The 13,701-nt window shown below is 54.3% G+C and overlaps 1 protein-coding gene across 1 annotated transcript; it reads right to left on the bottom strand.

The window, feature by feature from the left end:
* Positions 1-1,574: 1,574 nt before the first annotated feature.
* Positions 1,575-13,616, bottom strand: RNF40 (ring finger protein 40, E3 ubiquitin protein ligase). The gene is made up of 20 exons (XM_008594100.1): positions 13,564-13,616; positions 13,244-13,450; positions 12,258-12,425; positions 11,990-12,125; positions 11,119-11,325; positions 10,439-10,560; positions 10,169-10,315; positions 10,000-10,074; positions 9,247-9,366; positions 8,969-9,148; positions 8,650-8,785; positions 7,811-7,932; positions 7,296-7,723; positions 7,088-7,205; positions 6,817-6,966; positions 6,405-6,617; positions 6,210-6,335; positions 5,125-5,265; positions 4,916-5,017; positions 1,575-2,834 (listed from the first exon to the last, which is right to left on the bottom strand). The coding sequence occupies exons 2-20, from the start codon at positions 13,373-13,375 to the stop codon at positions 2,658-2,660; spliced, it is 3,000 nt and encodes a 999-aa protein (XP_008592322.1). The 5' UTR covers positions 13,376-13,450; positions 13,564-13,616; the 3' UTR covers positions 1,575-2,657.
* Between the last annotated feature and the right edge of the window lie 85 nt (positions 13,617-13,701).

Below are 13,701 nucleotides of genomic sequence, written 5' to 3'. Positions count from 1 at the left end.
GGAGTGTGGGGACAGGGTGCCACTGGGGGATTTTTAAGATGACATGATCTCCTCCTCCCCACCGTCAACAGTGGTGATTTTCCAGGCCTGGAGCTCAGGAAAAAGAACTGGGCTGGAGGAGTTGGGTCTTAGCAGCGTGGCTGTAGTCATGGCCATGAATGCACGCACGCACCCAGGGAGAGTGGCAAAGTAGAAAAACGAGTGAAAGAAGAGGACCAGCAGAAGCTAGTATGAGAAAAACCAGGAAAATGTAGCACCACAGGACCCAAGGGAAGTTTCCAGAAGAGAGTGGTCAATGTTAAATGCCGACCTTACTATCAATTATGAAGATCCACAAGGAGTTTTTAGTCCCTCTGATATGGAGATTGGCCTTTAGAGAAGATATCTAGGAAAGTGATGTGTGGTTACTTGCTTTTACTTAAGGAGCCCATGCGAAGGTGACTCCCGGGAAGGAGGGCCGTGCTCACAGAGGACTGGCTGACCTCCACCCGCGCCCCGGGCGCAGCGCTCTTCGGAGACCGGGCTTCTCCACGCGCGCAGGTGACCGCGCCTCTATGATGTAATATCCTGCGTTTAACCCACTCTTGCCACCGCTGTTCTCGGCCTCAGCCACTTCCTCGGCAGCCCGATGTCTTCCACCTTCCCGGCCCGTGCCTCCACGAGCGTGCCCACAACCGCCAACCCTGCGCCCGAGGTCACCGCAGCCCGCGCCTCGGTCTCCAGTCCGATCTGGTCCAGCTGCTGCGGCCCCGCCGAAACCCCGGGCGCCAGGTGGGGCCCGAAAGCGGACAAAGCCGCGAGTCCCCGCGAAGGCACGACCGCTGACAGGGCTCCGGGGTCCTGCGGAGGCACGGCTGCTGACAAGCCTGCTGCCGCTACCGTAACCATGGCCCTGGTTCCTGTTCCAGCACCAACCCCGGTCAGCACCGGCGCTGGCGCCAGTCCCAGCACAGCCTCGAAGGCTCGGTCCGTAGCGCCAATAGTGCGCTGAGCCCAGAGGCGCCGCTCGGCATGCGGCATAGTTCCGAGGACCCGGCCAGCCCGCGGCTGAGGCAGGTTGCAATGAAGGAAGTCACCCAACTGAGGTGTCTCGATCTGTGCGTCCGAGGGGTAGGGGCAGGTGAAGCCGTTGAGGAAAGGCCCGCGGGGCTGGGTTCAATACCATCTTTTACCAGTAAACTGGATAACCAGCTCCGGCCTCCTATAACCTTCTCCCATGTGCGAATAGGGACTACACTTCCCAGGATGCAGCCAAGGTTTCCCGGCACCCCAGCAACCAATGCCTGCCGGGGGCGTGGCCAGCCCGGCCGAGGGTCTGCAGCCTCCCTCCAGTACAGGATAGCTCAACTCCAGTGACTAGGACGTGTTGTCCCTGCAGACGCGCTCCCCAACAGGGCCAGTCAGGGATCCCTAATGGCCATGAGAGCTAAGCACAACTTAGCCTTGAGGTGTACAGGAATGGGGTGTCATATTGGCGAAGGCCCCCTCCCAGACACATCAAGCCAGGTAAGTGCTGGATAGGTAGCAGCTAAAAACCGGGACTATATTTAGGGTATGAGGCTTAGCTATTCTGACCTAGGCCAAGGGTTGGATGTTTATTCGTAACAATTAGCCTATACAAGACATTTCTAGAGCAGAGGCTGTGGGTCCAAATAAGCCCCTGCACCTGTTAGCAGCTCCACTTCCCAGGCCTCTCTGGGTGCTGCCTTCACAGCCCAAGCCTTTGCTTGGGCTGGCAGCACAGGAGGCATTGTAGGGACAGGCTCAGTCACAGGGTGTTGGGTGAAGCTCTTCTACCTGGAATGATCGGAAGTTGGCCCAGTGGCTGGGGCTGGTCTGTCCCTTCCTCTCCTGGGAAGTTCCACCTCCACTGCAGTTAAGGCCACCAGGATGAAAGCAGGATTAGTGCCAGGGATCCAGTGGAGCCTTGGGATGCATGAGGTGGGGATAAGTGGACACAGAGATTGGGGAGGGGCCTGATTAGAAACTGATGATCTTGGTTCTGTATTCCTAAGATGAGGATGGTGACTGCAACTATACAGCTTCCCAGAGGAAGCAGGTGGTGCCCCCCAGGGGGTATCTCCTTCAGCCCTTAGCACATGAGCCAGACCTAAGTGTCTACGGTAGGCCACAGGACAGAAGCCTTGCCCAGGCCTGGGGGGGTGGGGGCAGGTGAAGAAAATCTACCTGGGCCCCAGGGCCCAGTCAGCAAGAAGCTGAGGACCTGGCTCAGCCCTGATCCTCACTTCTGGGTATGTAGGCAGGTAGTTAGCCTCCTTTTGTGTGGGAGTTCACAGCCTGGGGAATATCCCCTTAGGGATAGGATGGGTCCACGGAGACAGGAGGAGAAAGGTTGGGGCCAGCTTCTGGGAAGCTCAGTTGAGTGCTCTGGGCCCATTGGCCTCCCATGGCAGACCTTTCCTATAGGGGTGGGTGTCCCCTAGCACACAGCTCTGACCTTCAGGAAAAGATGGAACTGGGCTTGGCTGATCCCACTCCCACTAGCATGTACCAGAGCCCCCAAACCAACTAGGAGGGCCGGGGCTGGGCACATGGGGTCCAGAATGGAGGATAGGGCCACTGGACCTGGAGTAGGAAGGGGCTGGGGGCACAGCCCCCAGGGTCCATGGGTGATCCAAAGTCCCTGAGTTTCGGGTTCAGCTGATGTAGACACGGTGGAAGTCATGGGCACCAAAGGCTGCGTTGCACTTGGGGCACTTCCTCTGGCGGGCCTCATAGCGGCCCCGCACACACTCGAAGCAGAAAACGTGGAAGCACTTGGTAAGGACTGCATCCTTCTTGCGGGTGTTACAGCAAGGGCAGGTCAACCGCGCCTGGGCCGGGCAAAGGCATCAGCTTGGGAACAACTCTAACAGTGCCCACACCCCAAGCTGACAGCATGAGGTGGTCCAGGCTAAGCCCCCCACACAGCGGACTGTATCTAATCCTCGCCATAACCCTGGCAGGTGGGGACGAGAACACTATGTATGAGGAAAAAGTCTCAAAGCCACAAGAGAAAGTAGCAGGTTCTGGATTCTAACCAGGGCAGTGATGACATCACCTGTTCCCTCTCAAGGACAAAGACACACAGGCACAGCCTGGACTCTTCCATCCTGGAACTTCACCTCTTGCCCCACTGGCTGTCTCTGGCAAAACCCCAATCCTGTCTAACTTCTCTTCATCTGCACCTGCTAAGTCACAGCTGGGCATGGCAGTGCCACTAGAAATCTGCTATCTCTACCCTCAACTGGGTCCAGCCCTGGTACTACTGCCCAGAGACTCTGCTGTGGGTCCTGCCTTAGCCTGAGACCTCCCATCTGCCACCAGGAGAGTCTTGCCTCAAGACAGGAATTGCCTCAATTTAGCACTTCCCAACATTCCTCTTCTGGCCTGCCTGAAATCCCAGCCAGCCGGCCACCTTAGCAACCTCCTCAGCATCCATCGCTCTTCCCTTTCTCAGGACCCAATCCTCTGCACAGGCTCTAAAGTCTGTCTCTTCTTTACCTCATGGCTGCCTCCTGCTGCCTCTGCCCCTTCAAGACCCACTTGCTTCAAAGGGCTGTCTGATTACTGACTCACCCTCACCCCTCCACACTGAAGTGGTGAGAGTACCAGTGATCTGACCTCCATCCTCACCCCTGCCCAAGAACCATTCCCACCAAGACTGCTGAGTCCAGGGGGCATCTCTCATAGCTCAGTCCATCTTCCTTCTTCTCCACCAAGTCCCCTGCTCGCTCTCCTTCTTCACAGCCCACAGGCTTCCTCTGCCCATTGCTTAAGGTTTGAGTTTCCTAAGGGAAAGATGACCCCTGACCCTTCTCATGCCACAGACCCTCCTGGGTGACCACAGTTGTACGTGGCTTCCACCTCTGCTGGCACTTCCCAAGCCCCTGTTCTCCAGCCCAGCCCTTTGCCTTGAGTACCTCCCCAGACAGTCTCCCGCCAAGTACCATGAGCACCTCATTCTCAACATCAATGCACTTCTACCAAAACCTGCTCTTCCAAAGTCTTCCAAACCCACTAAATGGTACTTGTCATCAACCTAGTTTCCCAAAACAGGACCCCAGGAGTCCTCCTCAGTATTTCCACTTCCCTCACTCCATGCGTTTGATCCATCCCTGAGTCCAAGCAATTCTGTCTCCACAGTATCTCTTGAGCCAATCTATTTATCTCCAATACTCTATTTTTGCCTCAATGTCTGCAATCGCTTAACAATTTCCCTACTTCTAGTCTTCACCACTTCCAGCCCAAATCCAACAGCAGATCTGACCACGTCATTCTATTTAAACCCTTCGATGTCTCCACACCACCTACGGGATAAGCTGAGCTGCTCAACCTGGCTTACCACACCCTTCAGGATCTGATCCTGCACCACCTCTCCACATTCTCTCCTTCACCTCCAACATCCAGCTCTGTCCCTCCAGCATACCTCTTTCAGCTCAGGACCTCACCGCCTGCCTTCCCCTTTGCCTGAACCCTCCCATCATTCCTCATGGCCAACCCTGACTCACTCCTCAGTGAGTCACCCCCTCACCCCTTGGGTGACATTCCTTCCAAGAAGCCTGCTGACCCCCAGAGCTGATTTAAGGGCTTTCCATGAGTTTCCACAGCACCTCTGGCCTCTCCCATCCTGGGATGGAAGAATTCCTTGGCTGCCTCCCCCAAGTGACTGTCAGTTTCAAGAGATTGAGACCAGATCTAGTTCTTAGCTCTCCCATACCCAGCCAGGCACTGTACCCGGCATATGGCATGTATACAACAGACAGACAGTTGTCTGACTCTACAACCAGTGTTCTGCCCACTTATTGCTGTCCTACCTTATTTCCAGGGTCCCAGACTACCCACTACAGCTCTCGTCAACCCCTCATCTAAAATTCCTAGGTTGATGGGCCACAATTCAGCCCCACAGCCCCACCTTGTACTCCTTGATCTCCTCCTGGAGGATTTCGTCAGCGTCTGCATAAACCTCCACTTTCCTCTGCTTCTCCAGCTTGCGCCGCAGCCGTGAAATGTCCTCCTGGGGCAAGAGAGAGGCTAAGCTAAGTGCAAGGGTCCTCACCTTTGAAATGCTTGCCCCCAGGCCACATGGGTGACCCTGGCCCACCCAGCAATCCCCCCACACACCTGAGCCCTCTTGAGGTTGAAGCTTTCTTTCTCGCGAGCAGCCCGGCTCTCTGCCAGGCAGGGCTGGATCTCCCGCAGACGAGTCTGTACATGCTCCAGCTGCACCTTAAGGTCCTCAGCCAGCTGGGCTGCTTCCACAGCCTGAGGTGGTAGGACAGGAAGGAGGGGGACTCAAGCATGTGGAGCCATGGTCTACTGGTGCTTGTCTCAAATGTTCCAGTGACACCTGCAAGGAGCTGGTCCTGCCTCCTGACCCCTCAAGCCCTCACCTCCCTACTCTCCCTCCCGTTCCTGACACTTTCAGTCCCTCACCTGCATGATGCTCCCTCTAGTTTTTGAGCCTTCACTGGCACTTCTCTCTGCTCCCCTCAACTCCCCCAACACACATGCAGCTCCCTCAGGTCTCAGCTCACGTCCCCTCCTATTTCTCTTTTACAGCACCTTAGTTTCCTTCATAATACTTACTGTGACCTTAATAGCATTTCCTTATTTGTGGGTTTACTGGCTTGCTATCTGTCCCTCAAGACTGGAAGTTCCAGCCTTGACTGGAAGGCAGGGACCCTCTTGTTCCCACTGTCTCTGCAGTGATCAGCATAAGGCCTAGTACATAGCAGGGGCGTAAAAAATACTGCTTAAATGAACTAACTGGCGTAGAAAAGAGCCCAATAGAGGAAATAAAATGAAAATCAATGTTAACCTTAAGCCTTTACCATAAGCTAGATATTTCTTATGTTTAATACAATTATACGATCGGGACCACCAACCCCACTTTATAGCTAACCAGTGAGTAGTGAAGACGCGGGTCCTACAGCCAAGGAGACTTGGACCCAAATCCCAGCTCCATTCTTTCCTGAGCAAATCAATTGACCTCCCTGAGCCTTAGTTTCCTCGCATATAAAATAGGGATAATAACAAAAACTATCTTAGTTCGTTGAGACTGAAACGTGACCAAGCATGTCAAGTCCTTGGCACAGGGTCTGGCACATAGTAAACATCTGGTACATGTGAACTGCCCCTGAGAAGCAGCAAAGCGGGTCTCGCCCGGGGCCACCCGTGTAGGTCGCTTCCCCTCGGGCCAGCCGCACCTTCCTCTTATTGAGCTCCAGGGCTTGGCTGCGCAGCGTCAGCTCCTTCTCCACACCACCAAGGCTGCCCTGCAAGGCCCGTTCCTTGTCCTCCAGCTTCTGAACGGTCAACAGCTGGGCATCCACCTGAGGGTGTGACAGACTCAGTGCTGCGAGCCACCTCTCAGCTCCCCCTGCAAGACTGGATGGCCCTACCTGTGACTTGAGGCCAAGAACTTGCTCGCCCAGCTCATCCTTCTCCTCCCGCAGCAGCTTGTGAATCTGGTTGGCTTTGATGCGCTCTGACATCAGCTTAAAGTTGGCATCGTCCTTTTCCCGTAACTGCTGTAACAGCCGCCCATTCTGCTCCTGCATGTCCTCAAAAGCCTGACCTGTCACATCCATCTCTGACAGGAGAGCTTCCTCCTCCTGCATCAAGTGGGCAGGGACAAGATAGAACATGGTAGGTGGATGGGATGGCCATGTGGGAACGACAAGAAAATGTGGCAAAGCAAACAACCACAGAGTGGACCTAGGCCGGCTAGGTGCCACATCTACTAGAGGCACCCAACAGCAAGTTAAGGGAATTCCAGTATTCAGATGCAAGGGGACCCTAAGGGGGTTGCACCTGCTTGGTGGCACCCAACTTGCGCTGCAGGTGTTCTATCTGCTCCTCTGCCTGCCGAATGCGCCGCAAGGCATCCTCATCAGCAATCTTCTTGCTCTCCCTTCGATCTCTCTCCTCCAATTCCCGGATACGGCTCCGTAGCTCATCAACCTACAGCCACAGGCAGGAGGGAGTTCTCTTGCCAATGCTTCCTGCTAACTTAGGGCTCTGCTCTGGTCAGAAGCCCCTGGGCAGCCTCTCTGCATGCACCGCAAGCCCTGCCTGCCCTCACCTCAGCCTTGGCCTTGCGTTCAGCTGCCATGAGCTGCACTTTATCCCGCTGCTCCTTGGGCGCTGACTTGTACATGTCCAGCAGCAGTTTCATCTCCTTCTGGCTTTCCTGGGCCTTCCTGGGGGAGGAGGGTACAGGAGGAAAGCTTGGTGAGTTGGGCTGGAGGCCACTTGGCAGGGGTAGGAAGAAAACAGGAATAGGGCCTCACTTGAGCTCTGCTCGGAGACCCTTAAGGAGTTCCGACTCCTTCCTCTTGGCCTCCTCCACCTTGGCCTTCTCCCGATCAACCCTTGAGAGAGCCGAGGCTACAGGTGGGGGTCCCACACCAGGCCCTTCCCGTTCCCGAAGCTCCCGCTTAGGCCTGGCCTCAGGTTCTCGGCCCCGGGAGGAGGGGCCCTGGGCCCCAGGGATTAGGGCTTGGGCATCCTCTTCAGAGGGGACCAGCTCCTCCTTCTTCACTGAGCAGGTAGCAGTGGTAGTGCCAGGCACAGAAGCCATCTCCTTTCTGCTGTCAGGAGTACCAACAGGGCCTGTCCCGCTCTCTTCTTTCCCTGGGGCTGGGGCACTGAAGCCAGAGTCTTCTGGGTGGCCCACACTGGGGATGGAGTGGGTAGAGCCACTGGCCTGGGCCCGGAGCTGCAGAGACAGAGAGGAACAGGGATGAGAGGAGATGGTGCTCACTGGGGTTAAACCAAGACTTTTCCCAGGCAGCTCCCTCCTCACCTTGCCAATCTCAGCCTGCACCTCTCGAAGCTTCCTCTTGTATCGCTGGGCATCCCCCTTGAGCTGGTGGTTGTGATTCTGGAGGCTGCTAATCAGGTGGCGCATCTCTCGGTTGATGGGCCCTGGGAGGAGGGTCCAGAAGTAAGGGTGTTGGACTGGTCCCTGAATTAGGGCCCCAACCCTTCAGTGGAGAAAGAGGCTAAGCCAGAGCCATCACTCCCATTAAACGAATGTCAGTTTCTCAGTTACATTTCCCTGGCCTCCACATCTAAAATTGCAACACCCTTTCTTATGATACTTCCTGTCTTCCTTTTCTGCTTTACTTTTCTTAGTATATATATATTACTACCTAACATACACGTACTATCTTTTTCTTTACTGTCTATCTTCCCCTACTGAAATGTTGCTCCACAATGGCAGGAATTCTTTGTGTTTTGTTCACTGGCATAACCTCAAAGCCTAGAACAGAGCCTTGCTCTCCCAACAACCCCTGTGTAGGGTAGTGATGGATTCTGAAGCCCCAAACCAAGGACTTTCCTAAGGGCTACCAGGCAAGTGGGAGAAAATCTTTGTAAAAATGAGTATCTTGAAGAAACACTGTTAAGGCCAGAGAACCAGATAGGACCAACAGTTCATTTTCTGGCTACGTGTGCTCCGTCAACCACCATAGCTGGTAGCGACCCTCACTGTGCCTGAGTGCAGTCCCCGTTTTCTACAGGGAGCTGAGGCTCTGCAAAAGGAAGGGGCTTCACCTCTTGCATCTGGATAAGCAGCAGCCCCATACCAGGGGCCAGCACTCCCAGATAAGGCCCCACCTCCACCCTATCCTCACCACATACCCGCCTGCTCGTTGGCTGCCAGGTTCTGTTCAAACTCGATGCGCAGCATCTCGTACTCCTTGCGTACCTGGGCCAGCGTATCCTCCAGCTGGATAACCTCCGTGCGCAGCTTCTTCTGCAGCCCCAGCTCGTCACTCTATGGTTGAGGCATTAAGGACTCGCACAACACCTCAGTCCCACCTCAGGCCTCAGTGCCTTATGAAGAATCTATTCCCAAGGGACCCCTGGCAGGCACACAGGGCCTCTGAAGTCCACGAACAGCTCAACGCTAAGGGTCTAGCCCTCACCCCCAGCCCCTGCCCCTGTTCCAGGGCCATACCTCCATGTGCTCGATGTGTCGCAGGTGGGAGTTCTTGGTGGCCAGCAGCAGCCCCCGGGCCTCATCCAGCTGGGTCTTCACTTGCAGAGACTCATTGTAGAGCAGTGAGAACTGGGCCTGCAGCATGCGGTACTCCCCTGTCTCCCGCACCACCTCCTCGGGAAGGCTCCGCAGGGCCACCTAACAGACAGGGATGCCCAAAAGGAATCAGCGAGAGGATTCAGGGCTCAGCCCCTACCTTGTAGGCCCAGGCCCTCTCAGGCCCAACCACAGCCCACCTTGAGGCGCTCATTGGTCCTCACAGCCCCCTGAAGTTCTGCCTGCAGCTTCTCTAGCTCTGCCATGCGGCTGTTGGCCAATTCCTGGTTTTCCTCCAACTCTGCATTCAGCATCTCAAACTAAGGAGGAGAAGAGCAATGGCAGGCAGGGCCAGGTCAGGTGGCATGCTTCCCTCACATCCCACCATGCACTCCACCCAACTCCCCCGTGTAGGGCAGTGATGCATTCTGAAGCCCCGAAACAAGGACATTCCTAAGGGCTCCCAGGCAAGTGGCAGAAAATTCAATACTGCATGGTCAGTGTGAGGAATTGACAAGGAGTCAGGGAAGAATTCCTGGAAGAACTGAAGAGCCGGTAAAGGAATAACGGGGTACAGTGACCCCTAGAATGCCAATGACTCTAACATAGTTTACCTAGCATATCATAACATTTATCTCTTTTCAATGCTTTTTCTTTGTGATACTTACAACCAACTGCTGCACTACCTTTTTTATTTCTCATCTGCTCCTCCAACTAGAACCTAAATTCCATGGAAGCTTTGATTTTTTTCTCTCTTGTTCTCTCCAATATGCCTAGTGCTTAGCACTTCATGTTCTGAAATTATTTACCAAATGAGAATATGAATGAAAGACCAGCAGGAGTGACAGGGAAGGGCCTCAAAGGTAAATGTTTGTTCCTAATCCTGAGGAGAATTTCAAAGATGGAAAAGAGAAAAGGTCATGGGAAGAACTGAGAGGAATGACGCTGCTCACCTTCTGCATGCTAAGTGTGATCTGGCCCCCCTGGAAGCCTGACGAGCTTCCAGACACATAGTAGCCAGAGTTAAGCTGTGGAAAGAAGACAGATTATGGATGTGAAGGGGAGAAGCTAGGGTCCTAAGTGCCCAGCCTGTCTCCATCTGCCCCAGCACCCTAGCCTTACCTGCTCCAAGGCCTCTGCTAAGTGCTTATTGAGCTTCTGCTCTCGCTTACGCAGCTTCTCAATGTCCCACTGCAGGTCCTCCACCGTTGTCTCCATCTCTAGCACTTTGGTCTCCGCTGATGTCACTTTATCCTGGAGCTCAGAGTACTGGGGGCAATGCAGGGCACAGATGCATGGATGGGGGTCTTGGTTCCCTGAGATCCTTGGGTGCCCATCTAACCCAAACTTTACCCTGGTTCTAAGCCTATCCCAAAAGCCCCTGGCTCCCACCTCCAATGAGATGCGATGGTGCTTCTCCTGTAGCTGGGTGGCCAAGTCCTGTAACCGCCGGTTCTCACGGCCCAGCTCCCGGGTACGTGCCCGAGCCGCCTCACTGGGGGGCTCACTGTCTCCTGGGAAGGGAGGGCCCAGGTAAGAGCCAAGCCCAGGGCAATATGGCAAAGTACTAACTCATTCTGGAGTCTGCTATGTGCCCAGTATGATCCACCAGCTGTCTTGCCAATTTCTCATGACAAAGCCCAGAGTCTTTATCCTCACTATACAGAGGAGGAAACCAGCTCAGAGAGGGGAACCATTTACCCAGAATGCCCATGCTAGGGTGGCACAACTAAGGCTGGGAGAACCCTGTCAACTTGCAAATCCTGGGCACTAGCTGCTATGCCTCATGGATCAGCAACTGCCACCAAGGTTTGTGCAAAGTGCTCCAGAGAGGTCTCTACCCAACAGGGGCTGGCCCTACCAGCATTAACTCCTCTACTCCACGGCTCTAGAGTTCAGGAATCAAAGCTGGAATCCCTGTCATCAGCCTACCCTCCTGAGAATATGGCTGATTTACACCTTGGGGAATTCTGGCTACCTTTGGTCTTACGGCACTAGGGGAATTGGGCAGGGGTGCCATAAGAATCCAGGTGGGGACGGACAACTCTGGGGTAGGAGTACAAAGGACTAACCTTGGCTGTATACTCGCTGACAGAGTTCCTCCACCCGGCGTTGTAGGCGGTCTGAGGCCTCTACCACATGGGACACAGCTGCCTTGGAGAACTCCATGCGGCCCTGTAGCTGCAGCTCCACCTCCTCACTGCTGCTGGCACCCAGTGCCACCACAAAAGCCAAGGCTGGCTCACTGAGAGGGGGCCGCAGTTGCATCGGCAGGGGCTCTGGAAGGGATGAACAGACTCTCACAAGGATAGCAGCAGCAGTTACCACCACTCTGTACCAAATTCCAGACTGAGCCCTTCACCACTCCATGGCTCACTCAACACAAGTTGTAGTGCACTGTTATCCCCATCTCAAAAGTGAAACAACTGGGGTTCAGGGAGGAAAAGTAAATTCCTGAAGGTTGACGAGCTGCCAAATCACTTCCTCAGGGAAGCCTCCTCTACCTTCCCAATCCAAATTAGAACCACACACACATGCAAACACATTTATTCTCTTTCAGGAGCCCCAATACTTTCCACTTGTTATAGTTCATAACCTACTTATTATGGTTTATAATCATTTCCTCCCTGATGCCAAAAACACTTTCTTTCTGCCTATCTTTGATTCCTCTGTGTCTAGAAGAGTGCCACGTACAAAGTCAACACATAACACTTTTTTGAACTAAACAGACGTCAAAACACAAACTGCACTATAAATCAAGTCAGTGGGATTCCAAAGCCTGTGTTCTTACCCATTGCACTCTGTTGTTCAAACATGAAATCAATTTTTTGTGAGGTGGGAGAAGGTGAGGCAGAGAATTGAAAAGCCCAATATCAAAGTCCCCTCCTCCCCAGGACATTTCGCAGAACTTAAGCTCCCCAGATCTTAGGGCTCTGGCCCTACCCCTCAGGTCCGACGTCCCTGGCTCTGTGAGAGGGGTCCCATCACGTGTTGGCCCCTCCTGGGTCCCAGGGGCCTCTATCCCTGGCTCCCCCTGGTTCTCATGACATCGGAGAAGGGCTTCCACAGTTTCATCCAGCTGAAAAGAGAAAGCACCAAAAATGTTACAAATCCCTCGGTGCTTTCCAGCATGATACTCTTTTCCCAGCAGGGGAATCTGAAGATTGGCAACTGAATCAAGGCCAGGTCTTGGAAAGCAAAGGACATCCACCTGGGCCCAGTAGCGGTTGACGATGAGGAGTGTGGCATCATCTGTGGCCTGCCGTTTCTCCAACTTCTCAATTCGTTCTCGCAGTTCATCTTCACAAGCCTGTCGCTGTTCCAACCGCTCTGCCAACTTTTTGTTCTTGAACTGCAGAACTTTCAGATCCATCTCTTCCTACCAAGGGAAACAAAGGCGCGAGGAGAGGATCAAGCACGACTCAGAAACCAATCACAAAGAGAGACAGAAGAAGAGAGCAACTGGACTGGATGAGAGACGAGGGTATTCCCAGACTAACTGCTAACAGGTTTTTTTATTTGCTTTTTAAAAAGATGACCGGTAGGGCCGGCCTGTGGCTCACTCGGTAGAGTGCGGTGCTCATAACACCAAGGCCACGGGTTCGGATCCTATATAGGGATGGCCGGTTTGCTCACTGGGTGAGCGTGGTGCTGACAGCACCAAGTCAAGGGTTGAGATCCCCTTACCGGTCATCTTTAAAAAAAAAAATAAAATAAAATAAAAAGATGACCGGTAAGACGATCTTTACCCTTGACTTGGTGGTGTCAGCACCACGCTCTCCCTAGTGAGCTAACCGGCCATCCCTATATAGGGATCCGAACCCGTGGCCTTGGTGTTATCAGCACCACACTCTCCCAAATGAGCCACGGGCCAGCCCAGTGCTAACAGGTTTTCAAAGAGGCTCAGACACCCACAAAGAAAGCGTCTTGGTTGTGAGGAGGTTCACATTCTGCTTCTGCCTCTATCCCTTCCTTAACTCTGAAGTCTTTGACAAATCATGCACCCTCTGGGAACCTGTTTTCCTATCTGCAAAGCGAAGGCAGACATCGTGTTCTTCTTGTTTTCCTTCAACAGAGTGTTCTGTGAAATGGACCTTGCCACGTTTGGGGAACTGGGAGTAAGATTCTGGACGGTTTGGGTCGAAAACAGAGATAGAGTCTGCCAAGTTCAGAGAGCTAGGGCAGAAGCCCACGAACCGTGGAAGAAATGCCCCCGAGACGAATGGGCTCGATAAGAGTGGTGGTGGTCTTCTCCTCGCGGCTCGATTTCTTCTCTGGAGGCCCTGAGCTCCCGTCGCCTGCGGCGCGTTTGTTGCCGGGCCCAGACATGGCAGCGGCGGCGAGAAGCAGCGGCGCAGGGTCCCCCGAGAGGCGTCAGGAGGGCGGAGGCGGCACTTCCGTCACCTGTAGAAGACAGAAAGCACAGACGTGGAAGCGGCCGGTGCTCCCCAGCTCGGAACCCCAGCAGCCCCATACACACCCGCCGGCTACCGACCCTGCCCCCCCGGGGCCCTTACCGGCAGCAGGGGCAGCGTAACGCCGCCATCTTGGATCTCACCGGATGTCAACGGCCCCCGGCACCGGGCGCAGGCGCCAGAGGCAGCGACGGATGTGGCGAACCTTCTCCACTTCTTGCTCCTATTGGTCGCGCTTGG

Source organism: Galeopterus variegatus, unplaced genomic scaffold (assembly GCF_000696425.1).
Source record: "Galeopterus variegatus unplaced genomic scaffold, G_variegatus-3.0.2 Scaffold162, whole genome shotgun sequence".
Taxonomy (NCBI): domain Eukaryota; kingdom Metazoa; phylum Chordata; class Mammalia; order Dermoptera; family Cynocephalidae; genus Galeopterus; species Galeopterus variegatus.
The sequence above is the reverse complement of the archived record's forward strand: the minus strand, read 5'-3'. Positions and strand labels throughout refer to the sequence as shown.